Source organism: Aquila chrysaetos, chromosome 8, assembly GCF_900496995.4.
Source record: "Aquila chrysaetos chrysaetos chromosome 8, bAquChr1.4, whole genome shotgun sequence".
NCBI classification, from domain to species: domain Eukaryota; kingdom Metazoa; phylum Chordata; class Aves; order Accipitriformes; family Accipitridae; genus Aquila; species Aquila chrysaetos.
This window is the reverse complement of record NC_044011.1, coordinates 29,584,913-29,611,434: the sequence shown is the minus strand read 5'-3', so window position 1 is coordinate 29,611,434 and position 26,522 is coordinate 29,584,913. Positions and strand designations below refer to the sequence as shown.

Genomic DNA, 26,522 nt, shown 5'->3' with positions numbered 1-26,522 from the left:
TCTACAGATACCTGGCAGCAGGAAAAGTCGAAGACAGGGTTTTCCCGTGCACCAGACTCTGGCAGGGTGAGTGCTTTACGGGCAAAGACTTCTCTTCTATTCGGACCCCCACATAAAATCTGACCCCTTTTGCCCAAGCTTATTCCAGTCTGCTCCCATGCTGGTCCCCTCTGTCCTTATTCTTCAGTTTCCCCCCGCATTCTCTGTCAAAGCAATCTTATTCCAGGTGCCATCTCTGAGCTTCTCTTCCTCTTTCCTTTGCCCCGATATAATTCCCAATTCACCATCCAGTCTCTTTCTTTTTTTAATCATACTCTATCACTCCATTTTGCCCTTTTCCAGCTTCTTCCTCCTCTTAATCAGAGCCTCTCTGTCCTTCTCAAACCAGGCTTCATTCTTTGAAATAATAATCTATTCTCTCCTATCATACCTAGTGCTTCACCTGACCGCGCCTTGGCTTAAAAAAAAAAAAAAAAAACCCCTAGATAAAGGGAGAAACTTGCAGCTTAATTAGGCTTTTTTTGAGACAGTTGCCTTTGGTAACAGAGGAACAAGCAGCCCTTCCCAATATGTATCAATCTCTACCTCCAGATAAAGTTTCAGAGTTCAGTGTTGAAAATTCCCACACACTTTTTTTTTTTTCTTTTTTTAAACACAGGAAGAAGAAAAAGACTTTTCTTTCATCTCATGCTTAGAAAGACCTGAACAGTTTTAATTAAAGCTTAAGGAAAAAAACATGAAAGATCCATCACAAAGTTTTAGGCAAGTCATTAGTGTCTGACATAATTTAACAACTGCAAAGTCAGTCTTAAAATAGGAAATAATAGCTCTAATTGAGTAACTTCAACCATAGCAATATAGTGATGAGAAAGGAAGAACACATAGTTCCCAGTGTATTTTATCAGTAAAATGTACTTCTTACAGAATGTACACTCTTTATTAGAAACTATATTTAAACATTTTCTCCCTTTTCACCCCCTACAGCTCCAGGGCAGGATCAACTACATCTTTGACAGGTTTTTTTTCTGGGTTACAGAGCTTCCAGTCATGGAAATCTGTAGAACCAAAATAGGTAGTTCACTCCAGAGCTGAATGTTCTCATTAAAAGCCTGTTTTCCTTCTATGCTATCTAACCAGAAAACTCCTCATTGCAATGTAAATGTACTGTTTCTTACCCATCTACTTTGGATACAGGGAACAAATTATTCCCTTCTTTTCTGCAGCAGCTTTCACGTCTTGGAAGACTTTTGTTCCTCCACAGTCTTCCTTTCTCTGTGTACGCAAGTCTGACTTTCCTGATAGATCATGTTTTATAGATCTCTGATCATTTCAGTTCCTCTGCTCAAGACTTATTCTAACTGGTCCACATACTTCTTGAAATGACTGCTGCACACAGTATTGCAGAAGCAGCTTTCCAGAGCCAAGAACAGCAGATATTGAAAGCAAAATGAGAATAGAATACATACTTTTTAAGGAGAAGTAGGGAAAAAAGAAAATTTCTTTTCAATTCAAGTTTTCTTATAGCACTGTAGTCTTTCTGACAGGGCCATCAATTTTCAAGCATTTAACTTGGCGGCTGAGTATATTTTACACACACTCTGTACAAAGCCAGATTAAAGTATTTATGTATCATGGCAAGAAGATTAGACCTTTATTATTGAATAGTGTCAAACAAACTTCAGCACCTATTCATTTGCAAAATGTCTTGATGATTATGGTCATTACATATAGTGAGGCAGTCTCATAAAAATGTCACTTTTATAAATTTCTGACATAGAAACCCACATCTAGGTCATAAGATCTTTTCTGGTTACAAAAGTCTATCCTGCTTACCATACTGAAGTTAAATATAAAGCTACTTACTCTGTGACAACTGAAAGAAAAAGATTTACAGCTAATTTACTCTCCTAAGCTAAAGGAGGTGCAAAGTGGCCAATCTTGCTACATTTCAAGAGTGATCTATCTAAGGAAGAACAAGTGGCAATATCCTCCTTTTCAATTCTGCTGGGAGAAGACATGATGTATTTTTTTTACCCAAGGATTAAAGAATGAAACCTGTAGAGGCTGCCTGGCAAACAGGCTTCATCAGTCAGCCCTTTTAACTGCTCCACTCCCAACAGTTTAGTGGGTTCTTTCTGTCCTTGGAAAGTCATGGAGGCAACTGCAAGAAACTACTCCCATCCTTTACTCACAAACTGCCAAATACTCCTCCTATCACACCTTCCTCTTCTAGGGTCTTCACTGCAGTGCTCAACAGGACTTAATCCTTAAAATGAAAGTTACTGTGTCATCTCATAATAGTTTGCTGAAACTTACATTTAACTACTCTCATCCCCCTCCTCACTTGATAGCCTTCTCTAAACAGGGGTCAAGGACCTACTTTAATCTCCTGACCCTTTAAAAGAGGTCTAAAAACCAGATCTCTTCAGAAAGAGCTGATCATTCATGTTCTCAAAATCAGTATCTTCTTTTTTATCTCAAGATGGGCATAGAAAAATCAGTGGTACCATTTGAAATATTTGGTTTTGTTACTGAACAAAAATGATTGCTTTTTGTCCAACATAACAAAGCATCACTTAAAGACACTTATTCCAAATGTAAATATCTACCCATAAAAGAAACAGCTTCTAAAACCTCTGATTACTACTAGAAGGTATGATACATGGGGAGTCAGTAGCATACAGACAGGATCAGTAATAATAATTCCATAAAAACATGCTCTTGCAATAGCACAATTTCAATGCATTGCTATGGATTTAAAAAAAAAAAAAACCACCTGTTTAGTTGATGTGGGGCCAGTGGTGGACATTGTCTACCTGGATTTCTCTGAGGCTGTCGATACAGTTTCCCACAGCCTCCTCCTAGAGGATCTGATGCATTACAGTCTAGACAAGTGGTCTGTGCAGCGGTTGGGGTACTGGCTGACCGGCCACACCCACAGGGTTGTGTTAAATGGCTCCTTTTCAAACTGGCAGCCTGTCACAAGTGGGGTCCCCCATGGATCAATATTTGGCCCGATGCTGTTTAATGTCTTCGTAAGTGACCTGAATGATGGGATCAAGCGTGCCCTGACGAAGTCTGACAACGATACCAAACTGAGTGGGGAAGTGGACGCTTCGGAAGGGAGAACCACCCTGCAGGAAGACCTGGGTAGGCTGGACTAACAAAAACCTTATGAAGTTCAACAAAGACAAATATAAGGTCTTGCACCCAGGAAAACATAAGCCAGGAGTGCAGCAGAGGCTGGGATCTACCTGGCTGGGGAGCAGCTCTGTGGAAAGGGACCTGGGGGTCCTGGTGGACAACAAGCTTAATATGAGTGAACATGTGCTGCTGGAGCAAAGCAAGCCAGCAGGATGCTGGGTTGCATCAACAAGGGCATCACCAGCAGACATAATCATTATCCCACTCTACTCAGCACTTGTCAGGCCACACCTGGAATACTGTGTTCAGTTTTGGTCGCCAATATACAAAAAAGATGTGGACAGGCTGGAGAGGGTCCAGAGAAGGGCCAGAAAGATGATCAAAGGACTGGGAAACCTGCCATATGAGGAAAGGCCGAGAGAACTGGGTTTGTTCAGCCTTGAGAAAAGAAGGCTTAGGGGAGACCTTATCACCGTGTTCCAGTATTTAAAGGGTGGCTACAAAGAAGACAAAGACTCCCTTTTTACAAGGAGTCACACGGAATAGAAGAGGGGTAACATGTACAAGTTACTCCCGGGGAGATTCCAACTGGACACAAGAGGACAATTTTTCACAATGAGAACAATCAGTCTTCGGAATAATCTCCCCCTGGCGAAGTAGTGGATTCTCCAATGTGGGACATTATGGACACGTTCGAGAAAAAAAAGGACACTTTTAAGATTCAGCTGGACAGGGTGCTGGGCCATCTTTTCTAGACAGTGCTTTTGCCAAGAAAGGTTGGACCAGATGATCCTTGAGGTCCTTCCAACCTGGTATTCTATGATTCTGTGAAAATACAACATACCGCATTTCCCATCATGGTGTAGGACTTCCCAGATCCGGTCTGTCCGTATGCAAAAACACAAGCATTATAACCTTCAAAAGCAGATTTAAGCACATCTGTACCAAGATTTCTGAAAACCTAAAAACAAAGAAAGTTTTTTAAGACAACAGAAGCTTGGGGAAAAAAAGTTGTCATCAGTCCAGCAAGGCAAATATTAAACAATAAACTACCACAATATAAGCTATTGGCATCAAGCAATGATATTTACTATAGGACAGGAAATTAGTACTTCAAATGAAACACTAAATTTTACTACCATATTTAATTTACAGCACTGCATCAGTATATTTTCTACATTTTCTGTCAGAGATCTACTTGACATGTAGAAGAACAAAAAACACTACCTTCTTTCTACAGCTCCAATTTCTTTCAGCAATCTCAGGTACTTCATTCACTTCTCCTTACTGTTAATATCTACTTACTTTTTGTATCTTTGCCAACTCTCCATGTTCTGCAAATATCCAGCCCCTGCTCACAAGGAAATGTTTCAGTAATCCTGTCAATTTCTTGGTTTGTGTTTTTGGAGGGTTTTGTTTGTTTAGTTTTTTGCTTTAACCAAGTGGAAGAAAATGGCCCATTATTTTCTCCATATTTCCTCCCTAACTGGCTTTTACATACCAATACTTTTTAGGCTGGCAAACACAGAAACATATTTTCTATATGGTAAGTGACCCTCTTCCATCAGCTAGCCCCTTCTCTTTTGCCCTCAACATTTACTAACTGATCACAATCCCTCCTCCAGATCCCATAATACGGGAGTCTGTTCTCACTTAATAATTTCAGCTCTCACAAGATGCCTTCATCACCTTCCTTTGCAATACTGTCTCCAGTATCCCTCCCAGATTCCTGACCTTTCATTATCATTACACCTCATTTCCATCAATACCCCCACTGGCCAAGGAATGCAGATTTCTCTCAACGGAAATATTAATCTGGGTCTCCCAAACTAGACATTTTCAAAAATCTCATATATGCTTCACATAATTTGGCTACTAGTCTGCAGTATATGTGGTTTAAATTAACTAAGGTGTACAAGTCATTATTAATAGCGAATGGCACACGCACAGTATAACCATGCTACTCTTCCCTTGAAGGAATGTTGGGTAATTTCTTTGATCATTAACGCTCAGTTGCAAGCATGCCTTTGGAATACTTAACTTGACCTTCCCTTGAGCAAAGGAGTTACAACGCTGTAATCAGTTATACTCCTCAAAGAGTATAAAGATCAGCCAAAGCACAATTTCCCTTTTGCTTGCCATTTGAAAAGTAGCATCTTAGTTGAATTCTCCCTCCTGAGTAACTGCTCCTTTATTTTTTCCCCAATTTTCCCTTTCTCTATGTCCAAGTTTTTACCTCACTATCTGGACCAAGTCTTTATGCACTATGGTTTTGACTGCATTTTCCCTTTTAAAAATTTGTGTATATCTTGCAAAGTGATTTGAGGTAGTACATAGGGCAGTTACAGTGGGTGTTGTCTGAACAGAGAGGCTTAACACACAGGTTAGAAGAAAAGACATTGTTAGGATGGGACTTTGTCAGAACCAAACAGCTGGGACACTGGTTTGTCACAAAAGGGCTGTAAACATCAAAATTCTATTTGTTTCTCTTCCAGGAATACAACCTAAGTAGCTTGATGGTAAATTGCCACTCCCGCTCTAATTTTTGAATACTGAAGCATATTTTGCCTCTACAAGGCATATTAATGGGGAATGTAGTATTAGACAGACTTCCATTTATCATTTTTCTGCCTTTCAAATGGAAAAATATAACAATTGTGAACAAAGCACACTAGGCAACTGCATTACCAACAATCAAGATCAATTTTATTCCATGGCAAGATGAATGTGAATGAAAGACGCCCTTCTATGCCACTGGTGCAGTAAACTGGAAATTCTGCAGCAACTTGATAAGAGCTTAACTACAAAGCCTTCCAATTAAATATGAAATGAATAACACAAGCAAAACAATAGCTTGTGCAGCATTTGTTTAGAAATTGCACTCCCATGGTTTGAAAACTCCTTTTGTTTTCAATGTGCTGCACACATTGTCATTAAAACAACACTTGACACAGGGACAACGATATTTTTGTGGCCACAGAAGTTAGCATTCTTGTCAGTAAGGATGAAGGAAGCAGTCTGGGGTTGTGGGACACACTGTAACAGCGGGATATTGAACATGGACATCTAAGCCATGTTTAGGATTTATTGTTAGCATCCTATTACTGTGAACCATAAAGCTCACAGCTTAAAAAAAAAAAATCATTGCTCAAGGCTGCTGCAGCAGTCCCTATATGGGCATTTTAATTTATTATTTTTCTGTAAGCTCCTGACATGGGCAAGTTACACTGATCTTGCCTCAACCTGATCCACCCTGAAACAGAGGCAAAATGGCACCAATAAGGAAAAACTTCAAATAAGAAAAACTAATTTATCACTTGTATGTGGAAATTGGACATCAACACAGGAAACAACTTGGATATCCATTTATATTAATTGAGGTTTCCTTTGCAAATGGCTATTTTAACAAGAATTAACTTCATTATTTCACAGCACATTCAGATTCTGGAAAAAAAACTGCATTTTAACAGCAACAGCCTAACAACACAATGGACTCTCTTCCTGGGATTCTTCTAATGAGATCTTGTCTAACACAGCTTTCCAGAATTATCTCAAGTCAGGTAAAGAAACAGCTACCTAAAGGATCCAAGAATTAAATATCCATAAACCTAAGCTACAATCAGTGCTTAAGAAGAATTTATGTAACTACTTCTATACTACATTTTGCAGACTTTTCCAAATATGCATTGATACATCATTAACACTGTTTTATAGAAATGTACTTATCTATATCAGGAAGAACTGAGAATATGGCGATCAGTTATCACTGAGAATTACACACATTTTCACAAAACTAAGTAATATTAAACTGAGACCCTAATCGATTTGTATGAGCAAACTTAAGGCAATCATTTTTTGTGTCTGTAGAACCACAACCAAAATGTCAAGCTTCAGTTAGAATCACAGCAGAAAAATACATGATCAAAGCTGCTTTAATTAAAATAAATAAATAAATATCTGCATGCTCAACTTAAAGCATTTGCTGAAGTTCCAGTAAAGCCATATGGCCTGAACCGCCTGCTTAAAAAAAAAAAATCCACTAGAAACTAGGGTTCCAATCATTGTGCTCAAATACACTACTTCTTGAATTTGCCACAGTGCTAAATTAATTAGGGTATTTCTACATCAACACCCAAATAAATGTATACTGCTTGATATTTCAGAGAATATAGCAAAAACTGCGTTACTTAAAAGAACATCATCAAGAAATAACAATCCAGAAAGTTTAAGAACATACATGATCAAATACTTGGATTAAGCACTAACTAATAAATCAGTGAAATAAAAAAGCTTTCAGAAAAAAACAGGACCTACTGCTTACACTGATGGTTAAATAGAAATTTCAAGTATAAATTCTCTATTAAACAATTATAGTCATTATACATAATGGCAAAGCTTGTCCTTCTCATAAATATTTAAAATTGGCTTCAACTTATTGTTTCTTATTATTAGTTTTAATTCTGAGGCTTTTTAAGATTAGCCATACCAGTATCCCTGATTTGGGGGTTACAGAACAGATGAGGTACATACCAAACAGGTATGTATCCAACTGGCTTACAGTGTATTCAGCAAACCCTTGCATTATTTTAAGGGGGAAGAAATACTCACTTGAAGCTTACAGGATCCCAAGTTCCACAAAACCAAAAAAGAAGATAGCAATCACAAAAGACTTGAATTTCACTTAATAAATTTATTTGATAATGTGGAATAGCAAAAAGGTTCGATGTTCACATGAAATGTGAGGTCAGGGAGGGCCTATCTGTTCATCTAAATAATGTCTATAGCTCCGAGTTGGATTTTCTGTTCTGAGTATGCAGGAAGAAAGGCAGTTTTGTCCTTTCCTAAGCTGAATACTCAAGGGAGGAGAAAGAAGAATCTTCTTCAGTGTGTACCAAGAATTTTGGGCAAAAAAAACCCCACTTCAACCACATAAGAAGAATGTTTCTGTCTAAGTGAATTAAAGATATACACTTGTTTCTCAAAAGTGATTTTTTTTCAAAAAAGCTTTTCAAAAACAAAGTTAGTGCTCAGAGAAATTTTCTAACTTGACCTTACTAGACAAATCAGACAAGAACTAGAAAGAAGGCATTTAGCCTGCTATATTAGGAAACACAGCACTTCATGTTAGATAAGTTAAAAAAAAGAAAGCAAAACAAAATTCAAATTCTCAGGTACCTAGGGAATTTCTAAATTACATAAGAAGCACTTTCAATGAAAAGAAGTTTCAAAGAATGCTTTCAAGCCAAAGAAAAGGGAAAGGAAAAAAATCATTAACATTCAGAAATCCTACCATTTCTTGACAAACAAAGCTGGGACTTTTACTGTCTGCTGAAAAATAGGAAAAATCATAGGTAAATGTCTTAGTTCTTTCTCGTCCTGTGTCTCCAGTACCACCCTCTGGTACCTATTTAAAAAAAAAAAAATAAAGAAGCAGCTGGTACAATACATCCTGATGAAGTAATTAAAAACATTTTACAATAAATAATCAGAAAGCAAATTTAACATAAGGCTATACACATTTAGAAATTTATAATGACAGGTTAGCCTATTATTCCAACAACAGTGAAAAAATTAGAACAGATATACCCTTCTGCAAGAAAGATAAGTCACATTACAAGACAGCACAGCAGGAGTTATTTGGATTTTAGCTTACTGCTCCTAAAACCACAGTACATTTTTGTCACTATACTTACATTCAGTTAAATCGGTCCTGTACATGAAATTCAGATTATAATAAGGGATTATCCTACCCATATAATTAATAGCAGCCAGAGAGACCTTTGCACTGTGAGCAGCATTTCAGTGGGGAGTCATAATTAAAATGGTGTTACATACCTGCTGCTTAAGGCTATCATCATGCTCAAGAAATGACAGCTAGCACTATACTTCAGCAACATTCACTGCTATCTGAATCAGTCTAAACAAACTACGCACTGAAATTCCTCTTCCTATAGTTGTCATTGGAAACTATCTTGCAAAAACCTATTTGCTGTGCATGATTTCTCTTGCCGAGAGAAATGTTAAAATATACCATCAAAATATTATAGCAAGTGATGGGTACTCTGGGTTTGGTTCATTTTCATGGGAGTTCCAGAAGACTACTTCTACAGATGAAACAAAGGTTTAATAGCTACCAGGCACATACCTCTCTTCTATTGTTGGCTTTCATCTTCCAGCTAAGTAACTACCAGAGTGATTAACCTTAGAAAAACCGGAGATACAGCCTATAGAGTGGTTTTCAGAAAACCACGGTGCAGCAAGTGAACAGTTTAACCTGTTTCCCCAAAGGATTACTTCAACACTGCATTTTAAAACCTAAGGGCTGTCCTCCACAGTGCAGCGAGCACCACTGTTTTGTCCAGTCATATTGTGGCAGATGTTCAGTTAGGACTTCCTTTTTTAAATTGTTTTTACTCACCTTTAAGTTTGTGATTGTCGTTTTATTTTTTTCCATTGAAATAATAAACTTTGCATTAAGGTCTTTCTCCCTGAAAAAAAACCAAGACTTGAATATGTTAGATAAAACATATCACAATCATCCAGTCATATTTCCACTCAACAGGTTGCTTGCCACAATCAATTATCAAGTGAATTAATTTGTATTTCATTTTTTAATTGTTGTGACCAATGTTTGTTTATTGCTATCTTTGAAGTGCTTGGGCTTGCCTCCAAATCCCTTCACCTAAGAACAGAGCAGCAGCTTGGGGAAACCTGCTTCAGAAGTTTGACTCTGCAAGTCAATTAAGTGGTTTGTTCTTAATTTGAAGTACTCTGATCCAAAGCCCAGTGAAGTCAATTATGTGGCTCTAAGGAACCACGAAACAGAATGTTACAAGATAAGCCCCAGCCTCTTAGCACCATCCTGGTAGTAGAAGTTCCCATTTACCCATACAGCCATGGTAACAGGGACTAAATATTTAAACCACAAAACCCCAGTACTGTAAAACTCTCAGAAATGAGGTACCCAACATATCCTGCTACCAAGGGAGTGTTACACAGGTTTGTTGTTTCCCACAGCACAATGATTCCAGAAGAAAAAAGTCCAGTTCTGCAGCAGTGTTTCCATGCACCTGCATCTATTTCACATCAGCTGTTTCTGACTGTTTTCAAAACTATCATAAAAATCGTTAGTTTAGTGTCTAAAATCATCATGTATCAACCTGCTTGACAGAGATAGGATTTCATTATATTTAGTCAATAAAAGTAATACAGGCTGCTCTTGAATGACAACCTTGAGCATATCTCCTGTGTTATTAAAAACATGCACATGAAAGAACCAGAAGAGGAAAACTGCTATATACACCGTACAAAACATCACTCCCCAAATGCTAACAGACACGCCTGTTCCAAAACCATCTGTTAAGTCACCTGACAAACTGGTGTGCTCAACTGGTGCAAAGAAAAGCAGAGGGCTTTAAAGCAATGAAGTGCTGCTTTACCATATTGCATGGTATCACAGCAATTACTGGATATCCACTTGCACCAACCAAAAATGAAAAAGAGAAACTTCTTCCTTCAAGTAAGAGGAGACTCAAGTTCAGGATTTTAGTGGGACATTTCCTTCCTCGTGGTGCACTGGATCACCGAAGTCTATGTTCCTCAGCTGACTGTGCAGCTTCCCCCTATTCACATTCAGTTTTCCAGTAGAAATTCTAAGGAAAAGTAAAACCCATTTTAAATTCTACATTAATGAATAAAGATTAGGCAAAGAAAAGTGCTTATTTAAATATCACTGCAGTAAGTTATTTTCTAAGCTAATAAAATACACAATTGTAATAATTACAGTATTAATTATACAACTAAATTTAGATCTACCATAGAAAAATATTAGAGGCATGCCTTAAAAGATGCCTCTTAGTCATTTCCATGTCATCCTTAGTAGCTTTCACTAGGTCTACACTTAAGAGACTGAAATACCAAAATACAGCTACAGGTAATAAACAGGAAAACAGAGAAGAAGTTTCCAATGGTATTTTTAGTAGGAAATAGATTTTAGCATCGCAGTAATGCAGCCTGTGGATAGCTACCATTCATCCTCCTTCCTCAACAGTCTCTACCTGTCTGTAACTACTCAGCGAAGGTGTAATAAGTAATGTGGCCCAATTAAATGGTCTATCTTACTATGAAAATTTGTTTCAAATATAATTTGTAACCTGCTCCTCTAGGAAGTTTAGAAGGACTCTAGGCAGGAAGAAGTTTGGGCCAGAATTACTGCTTTTTTTGTCTGGATTTCTTCATGCTTCAGGTGTACGAGGGGAAATAATAAAACATGTTGGTGCTTTCTTCCCCAGACCTAGCCAGCTCTCCATATTACAAAACATAAAGCTATTCAGTAATGGAAAATTGATACAAAATGTTTAAAGTCTAACACCCATATATGAATTATACAAAATTCTGAGAAGCCTACAGTCATTAATTTTTTGTGATAACACTGATAATATTACTAAATATTATTAAGGAATTAGGATTTCAAAGTAAAAAAAAAAGGCCTTGTAAAGACTAGACAATTAAAAAAATTGTAAATAGAATTTTGCATTTTTGTGGGGGAAGGGATAGGGAGAGGACAACCTGAAACAGAAATACTATGATCAGAATCAATAAGTCAACCTGAGAGAAGTGAAAAGAATTAACAGGAATCAAATGCTAAAGCTTCATTTTAATATGAGACAGCCAAGTATAATTTATTGTACACATAAAGAGTTTCAGAGGATCCCATAAAAAACAATTGCTTGCATGATGCCAGTTATTTCCAGGCACTCATTTAATGCTGTTCAACAGAGGCTGAGTCCCTTTCAAAAAGTTTTGATTGCAAGTTCCACCTTAATTAAAGCTTCTGGCTGTAAACAGTTGTATTGCAGTGTTGGGTCCCCTTCTGAGAACCTTCAGGGCTAGGTGAACCCTACTGCAACCAGCTACTCCTCCAGCATCCATAGGAACCACTAGGCCTACCTCAGCCCAGAGACAAGCCCCAGCCACTAACCAAAGACTCTGCTCAAGCAGCGTAAAGGGGCCAGCTGACAAAACTAGTTCACAATTATCGCTTTGATGATTTAAGAAAGCTTCCTTCCCCCCAGGCCCCATCTGCTCACACAGCAGTGCCTAGGGCCAGCCTCCCAGCTGTTCTTGCTGCTGCTTCATACACCACGTGGAGTTCCAGGATCACAAGGGAAGGACACTTATAACCCGTGATCCTGTAACCCCTAACCAAACTACAAAGTGATCAAGCAGGCAAGTTTCTTGGCACAGACACCAGAAAATACATCAGCCCAATGCTGTTATTAACCCTCTACTATTGCTAAATTCAGCTAGTCATCTAGCAATTAATTGCAATGAGGAGAGGGGAAAGAAAAAAAAGAAAGGGAAAAAAAAAATCAGAAAAACTACTTCAAATAATACTGGCACTTTATTTAATATAAACAATATCAATATTTGTACCAAGATACACTTAAAAGAACTACTATACTTGTCCTGTAATGGGATAACTTGATAAATTGCTTACTTCAGCAAAGTTTTAATAATTTCTCTTCATCACAAGGGGCATGTGGGTTATGAAGAACTGCCCCAAACTGAAGATGATTCAGCAGCTATATCAACACACGGCAGCTTCATGGAAGAAGCTCCAACATAGATAACTCTGTCAAGTTTCTTTCTCTCCTTCCCTTATATTCCCTGCTTATTTTCAGGGCAAGGACCAGAGCAGTTTTTGCACCTCCATGGGCATCTAGTCAAAATCATACTACAGGCAGCCAAACACTAGCAGCATCCCCAGATTTCAAGGCAACTTTCAATGACCCCTGTTAATTATGTCACTTACCCAGTCCTCCACAGGACTTTCTGAAGATCCTCCCTCAGAGAGAAGGGAGAAGAGCATGGAAAAGCACTGTTACTTCAAATATAAATCAACAAGGGAAGCTTTAGAAAAATCCCTATTACAGGCATGCAAAATGTGTTTGTTCTTTTTCCAAGTTCATCTTTAAGTTCCTTCCTTTAAGGTCCTTCAATGGAAGGTTCAGTTATTTAAACAGTGACTTTTTATTAATCTATTCTGTATTATTCAGACACTAGAGCATTTATTATAGCTTACCCCATCAGAAAATCATGATACTATGTTTTCCATTAAATCCATGGAATCAGTTGCAATTACCATAATACCTGTCAGACATGACTCCAAGAAGAGAACAGAAAGAACAAGACACATTTCATTTGGGAGTGGGAAGGGAAAACCAAAAAGGACAGGACAGAAAGTGCAGTCAGTTTTCCCAAATAGTGTTTCAAAAGACCACTTCAGCAAAGCTCCAAGGCTGCACAGACAAGGACACAAGCGCCACCTGAACAGCCTGCAGAGCACCTCTGCGTCAAAATAGAAAGAGGGTCTGTAAAATATACTCTTGGAAATTCACTTAACTGTAGACATCTAATGGAACATCTATTGGAAAAGGATTATACTGAAGAGCAGATGTGAGATTTTGTTTTTCAACTACTCAAAAACATAGACCGAGCACTTGTAAAAGCAACTCAACCACGCTCAATGGCTTTTCTTTTCAGCAAAGTGCCTGCTACTTGTTATGTTCACATTTTAGACACAATGTTATGGATTTCCTTTTTTATCACCCTGCTTGTTCATCACCCGGGTGTATTTCTGGGGTCACAAAGTGAAAGCATGAGGGTTGCTTAATGACCGGGAGAATTCAAGTTAGATTTAACTGAAAAACAAGCACAAAGTGTGTCACAGAAAGAACTTGGCATCTTCTTGTAGCTTGGTAACATACTAACTGTACATTTGCCCTGATGTTTTTGGTCTATGTAATTCAATGGGACACTTTCCTTTGTCTGAGTAACTCTTAAAAGGGGAATATTCAATTCAACCGTATGCTTTAAAAAGTCAACCAAAAACCCTCCTACACAAATTCTTTGTTACTTTCTGTAACTACAGGAAAAGTAAAGTTGGTGCAATGTGAAATATCACACAATTTCTCTTTCCTATCCAGAGGGTTTTGTTTGGCTTTGTGGTTTTGACTTTTTAACTTCTTCAATGCTTATCGAATCATTTTGTAGAAAGTACTTTTTTTTAAATGTGATTCCATATCTAGGTACAGTTAAAAACATAAATCTGGTGGCCTGTATATAAAACATCTTCATTACCCGTTGGGTTAAAGTAATTTTTTCCATAAACATCAATAACAAGTAATTTCAATATAACGGTGGCTGAGACCTAAAACCAGAACAAGGCAAGCAATCTGACTTAATCACAAGATTCTGGGAATCCACTGTGGCTTGAGTCACCGGTACTACATGATTACACTGTTGTTGTGGTTTAACCCCAGCCAAAACCAGGACAACTGTATAAAAGTCACAGTTGTCTCCATAGCAGGGCAATAGCCCAGCATATCCTGAGCTCAGTGGCCCTATGCTGTTGACCGATATGGCTACAAGCCCATAATTAAATGACTGAAGCCACGTTTACACTAATATGGTCTAAAAGTTAACAACTACACATTGTACATCAAGCAGCACAACTGCAATCAGATGTCCTTTGGACTCTGAGGAGAGGTTCCTAGGTGGATCCCCTGATAGCTGGTAAGTGCTGCAGCTTCCCCCTCATTCAGGAGAGCTCTGCAGACTCTTTTACAGCTGCCAGTTTTCTCTGAAAAACACATCTTCATTACCTTCAAAACCTCTACCAAGCTGTCCAATCTGGCTGACGTTAGCCAACAGATTCAAAAGCTGCTAGATGAGACCAGACTGGCTGACAGACAGGCTGTACCATCTCTCAAGTTTCTCAAGAAGCCAGACAAGAAAACAGCAGAAAAAATTCCTGGGGACTGAAGTTAAAAGAAACAGCTTTCCATGGATATGATTGCAATTATGTCTCAGTAAGAGAAAGAAACTGTGCACATACTTGGTACTTTAAAAGAGTTTTTTCACAAAGCACATTTTGTGTGGGCATAAGGTTTTCTGTGATCAACGTAATCTTAATAATTTGCTAATGCAGGCTTATAATGATACCCATGTTCCCTTTTGTGATACCAGTTTTATAAAAAGCATTGGCAAACTTGGCAAATAGTTAAATGAGAGAGTTCTGCTGCTCCCAGAACTTTCTTCATAGTGCAGCTGAAACCAGAATAATAAACCCAGTGACAGAGAATGCAGAAACAGGGAATCTTGTACATCTCACGAAACGGAAACATTCCCTAAGTTTATATACTGGTACAGACATATCAGTTCTTATATGAAGGACAAACAAAATTAAATGCCTTTAGCCATAAGAATAAACTTTACCAACAACACTGAAAGGCAGTAGTTTAATCTATAGCAGCAAGGCTCTCCTGGAAAATGAACGTACAGGTATCCTTGCGCTGTCTTCTGTCAAACGATATCTAGCTTTTGGAGGGAAACTATGCACGGTCATGGTAACACATACAGACTGGTCACAACATTATATCATGCACCTGACCTGCTTTTTAAATTTGTATTTTTAATAGTATTATAGGCAGACTTCACCATCCCACAACTCAGATCAGGTCTGGTGGGTAGGCACATAAGCAAATTTTTAAATCATCAGCAACAGCTAATTCAGAAAAAAAAAAAGTTACCGTATCCACACATGCCATGGTCAATGATCGCATAATAACCTGAAAAATATTTAATCTTCAATTAGCAGACTACCTCGACAGCAACTTCTCTGCTTTGCCTGCATAGATGGAGTGTCAGAGCAGGCTCAGTAACAGTCTTACCAGTAGGAACTAGTCCTGCATAGCTAAGTTTCAAGATATCCACATGTGAACCCCCTCTTACACATTTCCGATGACATGCCTTTACGAAAATGTAGCACATGCCCATCTTTGGCAGAAGCAACATAAAATATAACATCAGACACAACCAAATTGATTTGAATGACATCCTGGAATTTTGTTGTAACTATCATGACTCTATAAAGTTTCTCTACGACTCCTGGATTTTATTCCACGTGATATTTTGCTTTTAATATCTTGTATCTTCTGATTTGTTCTTTTAATCCTGCTATCCCAAGTCATAAAGACAGTATTGACTTAACCTCTTGTGTACACCAAAGCACGATTCAAAGAAATCAGTTTCCCTGCAGTGCCCTTGTCTTTTGGGGCAGGAGGTCCTCAAATTAGAAATTCAGAAAAAAAAAAATTGTGCCTGACCTCACAAATCTATTAGCCCCTCAAGTAATCCATAAGGCTGCTGTTCTGTCATTTTTCTCCTCCACTAAGAAACATACAAGCAATCTGGACTGAACAACATTTACTTCAGTTGTCTAAGTACAAATATCTTTCAAATATATAAGCATAGAGGAAAAATGATGGGTGTACTCCAGGTTTCTGTATCTCACTATTGCTTTGTATTTATAGTATAAAATCTTTGGAGAAGAGTCTTCATAAAGCCAATATTTGAAGCGTCTGAGTCCTCAACAATAAGAACTTCAGCCCATCAGCAATTAAGATGTCGAGTGCCACATACGCCCTCCTTCTGTTAGATAACTCTGAAAAACCCTCTCTCAATAAATAACTCCGGCTTTGTATTCATAGCTCCTGGAAAATAGAGGACTTGGCTCTTCAATTCAGTCAGCTGTTCTTACCAACAATACCTGCCTTTCAGATACTCAGACTTCTAAGAGTCTTCAAGTCCAAGAGCTCAGTTAGGTTAAAATAGCTGAGTGCTAATCTCATTTATTTCAAAACTAGTCTTAATTTCAAATAAACAAAGCCTGAGAAACCAACAGACTCACCTTTCTCTCACTTCATTTCATCCTGAAAGCTACAATACAGACACTCATTACCTTCTTCTCTGCTGGTCTCAGGGAGCTCTCAACAAAAAGCAGAGTTTGAAAGTATTTTATTGTTCATCATTTTAGTGCTATAACATGCATAGGTAACCTGGCAATGTGTTCGATAATACAGAAATAAATTAATTAGGAAACACTATTCTAAAACTAGGGTTTTAAGTTCAAAACGCTTACGATTGCAAAGTTTTGGGGAGTAGAAATTGTAAATGAGACCAGTTTAATTTCGTTGCCCCTTAAGTGCCCATGCTGCCACTGTGCTCCAGCCCTGATGGTACTGGAAGGTCTTTGTTCTTCAATGCTAGGGAGGGGGACAGATGAAACAAGGTAGCGATTGTGACAAATCCCACAGGCTTGAAAAACTTCTGAAGCATTTGCATTAAAGCACTAAAAAGGGCAGAAAAATAAGCACATGGAAACAGAGGCTATATGTGGGCTTCCCAATCTCTGATGGTTTATGCAAGATTGTCAGTCCCAGCCATTAACCAGTATTTCGCTGAAACTCCTTAGAGCTCCTTCTGCAGCAGTCAAGTCTGCTCCAGTTTTGCTGCTCAACACAAGAGGAAAGCTCTGCTCTTGGGACTCTCCCTCCCTGATACATCTTGCTTGATACATGAAAACAGCAAGATACCGTTTTAAAGACTGCATACCCTGTTTATTTTCTCTCCCGTGTATAAAGCTGTACAAAAAACACTGCAGAGGAGGTTGGAGATAGAACAGCAAGTGCAGGAGCTACTTAAAAGTCACCCAGGTCTAGCCTCACCTTCCCATTCAAGCAAGATCGTTTCCCGTAATGACTTTCTTCAAAGGAATGAGCTCTTCTCAACTGCCTGGGCTTTCGTTCCCCTCGGGAGACTCTTCCACAACCTGCACTCTCTCATTAGCAGTAATTCCTTCGATACTGTTTAAGCCGATCCATTACGAACTTCATTCCATTACTCCCAAGATATTATGAAGGAGCCATAACTAAATATTTAATTCCTCTTTTCAACATTTAAGCCTGCAAATATTTCTAGATTTGCATCTCCTAATCTATTCCAGTAGCCATAACACATAGAGTAGACATGTGGCTCAGTATTTTTTGAATCAATGATTCCCATCATTTTTGTTAATCTTTTCCAACATACTTCAGATAATGAGGTTCCAAAAACAAGACTTTACGAGATATTGACCCAAGGGCTTGCTGGGGGAAGCACCAACCACAGCATCAGTGTTTGGCTCTGCAATATATTTGCAGACAAGAACTGCACTGTGATTGTAGCATACTCCTATGTTCAAATTCATTGCTTCTAAGCGGAAGAACTTCAAAGATTAACCACAGAGGAAAAGGGCATAGAAAGAAAACAAGCAACTAATGTTCAAAGACCACATACTTCAGCACAGGTGAGAAACTCTAGAGAAAAACCACCAGAGGGTGCTGGCATTCTCTATTGCTTGTACCCCCAAGTTTCAGCTTGCTTCAGCGCTGTTGACATTTGCTATTGTGAAAAAGCCTAAGGAGAGTCCAACAAGTTTTACTAGAATAACCTGACCTGTGGCATCCGAATTCCCAGCCAACTATCATCCTTGGTGTTGGCTTCTCTATTTGGCTTTAACTTCTCATTTTAGCAAAGGCCATACTCTCATTAGACCCCACTCCTTAACACAGCTGTCCAACATGGCATTTTACCACTCCTTAGGAAACACACGGCTAGACCACTTGCAACTTAAATTCTTCAGGAAAGCAACTGTTCTGCTTCACATTTGCAATGTTCTCCATAAACTACTGAGTCAAATAACTTTGGCATTTTTCCCCCCACCTCATGGCTGCTGCTTCTTCCATTCCTACATAACCAGGCCTCAACTATTTAATTACTACTAATTACCCTTATGCCAAAAAAAACTTAGAACTTAAAAACCAACCATCTCCCGTGCTACTATATTGATTATAAGATTTCCATTATGTCTTACTTATTCTTGCCACTGACAACCAACACTTTTCTGTAAGCCCACTGGGGTCCTCTCTATTTTTTTTTCTTTTCTCATCCTTACAAGTTGGAGTCAATGCTCTGCTGTGAGCAAGCTGTCACTTCATTTGCTTCAACAGCAAGTTCTCTAGCCTTTCCTCAATTTTTAAATGGTCTGCTTGCAGCCTTATAACACAGCTTACTACATCCCTTTCTCAAATATATGATCAGCGTAGATACCATTTAGAGGAGCCTCACAATACATAGCACCTCTGTTCCCTAGCAAACACTGCTAGCTCAATTGCATCTCCATTCCAGAACTACAGACAGCAATAACAATAGCCATAAACTACCATCACTGAGACTTTTATAATCTTTGAGGGCATTTCTACATAATTACAAATGTTTATGTCACAATTTATTGTTGGTACCCGTGCTCAAAGAACACAAGTTCTCACCACATTTAACAAGCAGAGCCCTCCCTAGCGCTGGTCAGGTACCATCAAAACCAGGGACCAACAGCCCCTTCAGAACAAACACACCTGTGTGTCCTACCCACCTCTCCTTTCCTCTCTCTCAAAGTCCTACACCTTAAACACATGGCCATACAACAATCATTTCATTTCACCTATAGGGAAACACTGACCAGTTTCTACACTTCTTTCCTCACAACTGAACAAGCACTAGATTTTTCTTGTCTCTCATGTCTGGCAGCCTCACTGTGCTGAACGAAGCAGCCTGCTGCTCTTAACCATACCCGAGAACCTGGCCATACCCACTGGGTATCGCCAAGCCATTGCCAACCATAACCCACCTGTTATGCACATCTTCACTCAGGTCAGGTAGAAGGTAGTGATTATTAAGGAGAGATGACATGTACATTGTCACACTGATGCTCACTCTTCTGGTCCTCCCTGTACTACAGGACCTGTCCTGAGAAGGTGTGCATGACCATACTGTAGAATAAAACTCTTCCTACTGTTCGCTCCTTTTGAAGATGTGAGAGATAATAAGTAGAAAATAAAACCATTTCTTAATGTACCTTACAAAACTAAAAACACTTCTAATTTCAGACTTCAGATTCTGTTAGTATCAGCTTTACATGATCCAAGAACTCAGATCAGAGTCTACGCCTTTATGCACTGGTCCAAATGCTAACAACAGAAGTAGCACATTGATGAAAGTCCTTATATATACATATATGCACAGCTTACTTCCAGAGAGAGAAGTGTATCTACTCTGAATGCTACTTCAAAAAGAAAAATCTGCTGGAGGTCATTAAATGGGTTCAAAGTTTTGGACACAAAATATGGCAAGGTGAAAAAGTCACATTCAGAACAGTTAGGTTATCTTGCCAACTCAGCGTCAACATAGATTTTTATTGGATTCAGACTCACCCACAGATAAAGGCAGAGGCAAGAGAGGTACACTTGCCCCAGGCGCACCAGAGCCTCACCCATCCTTACAGATCTTTCAACTTCTTTTTATAGTAGAGAAATGATACATGACTATAAATCTAATCACAAGCACCATATTTAAAACGGAAGTTCAAAGAGTTAACATAAGAAATAGCAAACTCAGCTTGCTGATAAATGGCTTATCCTCATCGGTACTGTGGTTCAGAAAGTGACAGTATTTGCAACACTTGGCCATATTCAAGCTCTGAATTATGTTTCTGCTATCACTCTGGACACCTCTTAAGAGCAACAACCAACAATCAATGCTCAGAAACAGACACAGCAAAAATTTCACCATACACTTCAGAGACAAATACAATATTTAACTATGGGTGTCCTTGCTTGTAGTTACTCAATCTTTTTTTACTCTACCTGTGTTACACTGATGTAATACACATTTTGTCAAAACACTCTATCTTTATAAATTCATGAAAATGAAAAATATACACAGTAACCTATATTTTAGAGACAGCAATTCATCATGAGACACCAATTCATTCCCCTCTTCTCCCTGCACTGGAAATTCTATAATATATTCTCCATGTATGTCTTTTGCTTCTCTTCTCAATTCTAAAAGCATGGATAGTTAATTATAACTTTCATACTCCCAGTAAGCTCCTACCTAAATCACTTGTAAACATTCGGAATGGAAAATAAGATTTCAGCTGGCTCTTCAGTGTTTACTTGTTTATCTCTTTTTGCTGCTACAAAAACACTCTAGTCACATGTTCCTTGTAAAATGAAACAGCTTATTTTATATCTCTCTGCATTGCTATATTAATTTGAGCTGTTGAAAACTCTGCTATTGATACTAAGGCTTGGATTGTGCAAGCAGTTATTTTTAAAGATAATATAAAGTTGGTCCTAAATTTCCCAAGGTACTCTGACTCCAGCTCTGCAGGTAGAGGAGTTTTTTAGAATTACAAGCATAACTGAGAGGTGTAATAATGTAAAAGCAAGAGGGCCAGCCTTGCATCTAAAGAATAATAGTGCAGAGTGTATTTGTGGATTGAAGTATCGGTATCAGCATGGCTTTTAATCCAAACAAATCCGAGAGTCACGTAAAAGTCTTGTCTAAGCAATAAAACATATTTTCTCTGTCTCCGCACCATCAATATAAAAGCTGCTAATCTTCATGTGGTAATTGTGAATGACTGTATAACCACATAGACCACTATAGCCACTGACACGTATTTCTGCCATCCCCATCAGTCACTTCTGTTTGGAGAGCAAATCTAAGGAGTGTGTGCATGCAGGGTTAAAAATTGATCATTTAAAAATTAAATCAGATTGGAATTTCTATTTCATTATATTGGAAATAAGAACAGAGCTGTGGGAAAGTCTACACATGTCATTTAAATAAACATCTGAAAACACCGAGAGCACTGGATAAGCACAGGGAAGAATTTACTGCAGTACAAAGCCACATTCTGATGCTAGATGCATCTTCTGCAGGAAAGGACAGCATAGGACCCTTGCTTAGTTTGTTCAACCAGTTAAATAAAATAATTAGTTTATGCAAATGCAAGAAATAGATGAAAAAGGTTAAAAATCAGAAAAAGCTTGTTTTCCTCTACTACTTCATAAATTAAAACCCAAATAGAACAGAGCTATCAGATGTAAGAAACTGAGGAGCACAAGATTTATTATCTGAAAGAATCAAGTTGATATTTCCTAAATATCAAATTTTTTTTTCTTATTTAGCATACTTCAGATGGTTTTAACTCACAAAAAAGTATAAAAGTGGTTTTCCTGAACACTAATTGAATTCTAGTTTTCATGCAGAGAAAACGTGACATAAAATGGAAGTAAGAAAAGATTACCCCCTCATTCTTCTTAAAAGACTCTGACCAGATGAACATAAAGCATTGTATTTATTTGAATTGTGCAGATGCAGTGCATAATACAAAACAGAGAGCCAGAATCAGGTTGGGCTTAACTGGATCCCAAATATCTCACACTGTGCAGAAGACAGTGACTAGTAACCAGTAATCCAAAGTCATCTGTTCAGTAAGTGAACAGAAAAGTGCCTCGAAGCTGATTACACTTCTCTGTAATCCCATAATTTTGCCCAGGAAACAGCCATTCTGAGGAACGACAGGATCTTGATGAGAAACTGCATTTTGTGGGAACTGATATGGGATTCTCCAGTCAAGTCCTCCAAATTGTAAGACAATAAGTGAATGCTTCTAGTGACTGTTTTGAAAAATGAACCTTAGAAATAATGGTGACCAAAACCATTAACTTGCCAGAGGAAAATACATCAACCACCCAACTTCACCTCCCTGCAGATTTCTACTCAATGAAGAAAACCTAGTCCCCTGCCAGCTGGCAGGTTTTTAGCCACTTTACAGAAACATTAAAATATAAGCACAGACTGAAAGGCTGTCACTGCAGTTCAGTAGTGAATGAGGGAAACCAAAGGATAGATGGAGACTCACCAAGTAACTGAACTTTCTAAGCTCTCACTCACAACTGGTTTCAAAGCAGTAACTGTAAAGCCATTAGACATTATTTTTGTTATGTTATCCAGAGAAATAGTCAAAAACCTCTATTGTAACCGCTGTGTAACACATTTTGGAATGTTAACTACTTTAAGAAGAATGGTTGAGGGCTTTGACAACAGCACTGAAATGCACAAGTTCCTTCCAGGTCAAGTCAGAGAACAAGAAGACTAAAAATAAATCACAGCAGAAGAAAAAAAAAAAAAAAAAAAAAGAAAAAAAAAAACCCTAAAGTTTGTCATCTAAGCAATGGAACAGCAAGTAATCCTTAAACAACAACCCCCTCCTGATCACATGATTCATTCCAAGAGCCACATTCATGACTTATTACACAATTAGCAGTGCTATGACACCACACAGTGCAACTGCTCCATAATGCAGGAGTCTTACCAATAACCATTCATTAACTCTGTCTTCTCTAATTAAAAATGACTCATGAAATAAGCTGCATTATATGATTAAGCTTTGAACAAACCAAAGCAAATTTAGAGACACATACGAAATTAAACTTAACTCTATACAGTATCACATTAAAGATTTTGAAAATAAGTGCCACAGAATGAACACCTGATTGGAAAGTTCCTTTGAATGGGCAGAAAGGCCCTTCTTCCATAAAACACTGCAACGACCCATAAAGGGGAAGGGAGCACAGCTGGGAGAAGACATGTACAAGGGAAGCCCATATAAGCAAAACATGATTACTACTCCTGGCTTATGGTTCACCATACCTTCACTATTGCAACAGGAAAAGCTATTGGATCCTCTAAGGCTTAGGACCTCAGTTTTACAACACACAGCACAAGTTCAGCACTGACTGAAGGAGAGGAACACCACCAACCCCAGCACCGCTCCTGGGCTGCAGTACCGGGTGCCACACCGAACAGCAATCACGACTCTGAAAGAAATCAAGACTTAGAAGCAACTTCCCATGACACTGAATCCAGCTTCCTGATAATGTTTTATAAACATCAAGCACCATCCCATAAACATCAAGGTTTTAACAACTTGAAGGCTCCTCACAGCTTGCTTATTTCCATAGTCAGACACTTACCAGTTTTCAGCATAAGTTTATTCACAGCCTACTCACTGCCACTCAGTATGCTGTGTCAAAGACAATGTTGATCACACCAGGCCTCTGCCTGCCCTGCTCTTAGGCTCGTTCTTTTCCATCATATCACAATTTTCATCATTTTCTAGGTATGCTTTGATCTAGCCCCATCCAAGTTATCCTCCCATTTGTGTTCTAGACACAAGGTCCAGTGTCATCGTCTGTAATATTCTTTTGCCACAACACTTGCAAACTTCCACTCACAATTTATCAGTTGGTGTTTCCACTGACTACCACAATTACCAGCCCTTTTCCCTTCTGCCATATGCTTCCCATTTCCCTCTCTCTTCTGTCTCTTAGCAGGTCACAGTTCTAGTCTGCAAACAAAACTTCTCTGTGCTACCAAAACACTACAAATAACAAGTCTTATCAATACTTTAAAAACCTACGCTACCTGTTGTCAGAGATTCTCAAAGGAAAAGTGTATATATAGAATCCTTATAAAAATTTAAAAGAACCATATGTTAAACTCGGGGGGCGGGGGAGGAAGCAGGAGGGTGTAACAAGATTATTCACTAACCCTGACCTCTAAGCACTTGGGTCCATCAAACTGCCTAAACTACTTGAAACAAACCTGCAATATTTTCCCCTTCCAACCTTCATCAACTTTATTTTCATAAGGTATGTTTTTCCCCCACTGAAAACAACAAGATATCTACTGACTTTCAGAACTTAGCAAATTATTTTTTTTAAATACTTGAATCAGATCAAGTGAAAGGAAGGGTGGGAGCCTGACTGGCTGCCTATGCTTTTAAAACACTTTTTAACTGGCTACATCATTCCAGAACAAGGGAAGAAGTAAGAGTACTGCCAGTAGAATCTGATCATTTTCTACATATGGTTCTTAAATTACTTCATTAAAAGTTAACTCTATCATGCCCTTGCTTCACCAAAGAAAACACTATTTATTTCCTTGATACACCTCAGGAAGTGGGTGGTAAACTCTTGTCAATACAGTAAACGGGGCAGACTGCCTCTTTTATACTTTCATCTTAAGTAGCCAGCTAATAACGTTTACCATAGCGGCTCCTCCACAAAAGCTGCTGTTACAAATGAAGTAAACAACCATCTCTCTCTTGCTTTCAAGTAGGTAGAAGGGGTTGCAGTTTCTAGACGAAGTAGCTTGCTTTCACATTTTAGAAGCCTGGTTGTACACCCTTGGCAGGCCCATGCCTCTCAATCGTTTCCTACCTTCACCGAAGTAACCTTTTCCTCATTATAAAAGGATCAGACAAAGCAACGCTTAAGACCATGAAAGACCGAACTTTCCAGGAAGGGCCCCACACCTTCCAGCACAACGGGGGAGCTACTCCACAGACTGCGGGGAGGAGAGGCGCTCCCAGCAGTTGCTCCTGCAGCGCCGAGCCGCTCAGCCGAGTGCCAAGCGGCCCCTTGAGTCCCAGGCGGAGCTCCCCCTCAGCCTCCACCGCTCTAATGGCTGTCACCGCCTGCACAGGTGGGACACGGAGTGTCACGCACCCCCCGCCAGCGGCGGCGGCGGCTCACAGGCTGCACCCCTGCGCCTAGGACGGCGCAGCACCTCGGGAACGGGGCGCGGGAAAGGCCGGGGTGGCCCCGCCACCGGGCCGCACTCACCTGCGGTTCATGGGCCGCACTCGCACGGCCACCTTCACCGAAGCCATGGCTCATCCCCGCCGGGCCGCTCGGGCTCGGGCCCGCACCTGCTCCAGCCGGCCCGGCCTCGTCTCGTCTCGTCTCGTCTCGCCTCGCCTCGCCTCGCCCCGGCCCGGCCTGGCCTGGCCCTCGCCGCCGACCCGCTCCCCGTCCGCCTGCCCGCCCGCCGGGGCCGAGCGCAGGCCGCCCCCCGGCCTAGGCCATGTCGCTGTGGCAACCCCCGCCCGCCCCCCGCAGCGTCTTTCCCCAGCGGGCGGCTATGGGGGAAGCGCAGGGACAAACAACGGCGCAAGGCGCTAACCCTGCCGGCCCCGGCCGCGGCCCCGCCCTCGGCCCCGGCGGGGCGGGGTGGTGCGGGAGAGGGAGAGGAGGAGGAGGAAGAAGAGGAAGAAGAAGAGGAAGAAGAAGGCCGGGAAGGGGGGGCTCTGGGGACGAGGGTAGCGACAGTTACCGTGGGCGAGTGGGGGCTTCTCCCCAGGGCCGTCCCTGGAGGTGTGTGTGTGTATATATATTGGGGGGGGGGGTATATGCCTATACATACATATGCATACGTATATACACACACACCTCCCCCATAAATATATATCTGCCCGTTACATATAGGGAGAGATATATGTAGGGTTGTAGGTAGGGGTGTCTGTGTAAGTACACACTCGTATATACCCCTGTATACACCCCATATATATCTCTCCCTATATATACACACACACCTGTATATATAAACACCCCTATATATATACGCACACCTATATATACCTACATATGGGAGGAGAGAAATTTCTATATAAATATATATAAGTATGTCCATATATATCTATATGTACCTTCATACATATCCATATAGATCTATACATCTTTTTTGCCCTTGGTTATATATATACACATATGTACATATGTGTTTAAGAGAAGGTGTTAAAACAA

At 39.5% G+C, this 26,522-nt stretch overlaps 1 protein-coding gene across 14 annotated transcripts in view; it reads right to left on the bottom strand.

The window, feature by feature from the left end:
* KIF16B (kinesin family member 16B) overlaps positions 1–25,732 on the bottom strand; it is a 153,043-nt gene extending 127,311 nt beyond the window's left edge. For all 14 annotated transcript variants that reach the window (XR_003924584.2, XR_003924585.2, XR_003924587.1 and 11 more), the window contains exons 1-4: positions 25,563–25,732; positions 9,563–9,632; positions 8,435–8,548; positions 3,989–4,105 (exon numbers count right to left, since the gene is read on the bottom strand). Coding sequence is in view for 8 of the 14 variants with exons in the window: in XM_030022323.2 (XP_029878183.1) it covers positions 3,989–4,105; positions 8,435–8,548; positions 9,563–9,632; positions 25,563–25,609 (348 nt within the window). In the remaining 6 variants the exon portion in view is untranslated. The remainder of the gene's footprint in view (positions 1–3,988; positions 4,106–8,434; positions 8,549–9,562; positions 9,633–25,562) is intronic.
* Positions 25,733–26,522: the final 790 nt, after the last annotated feature.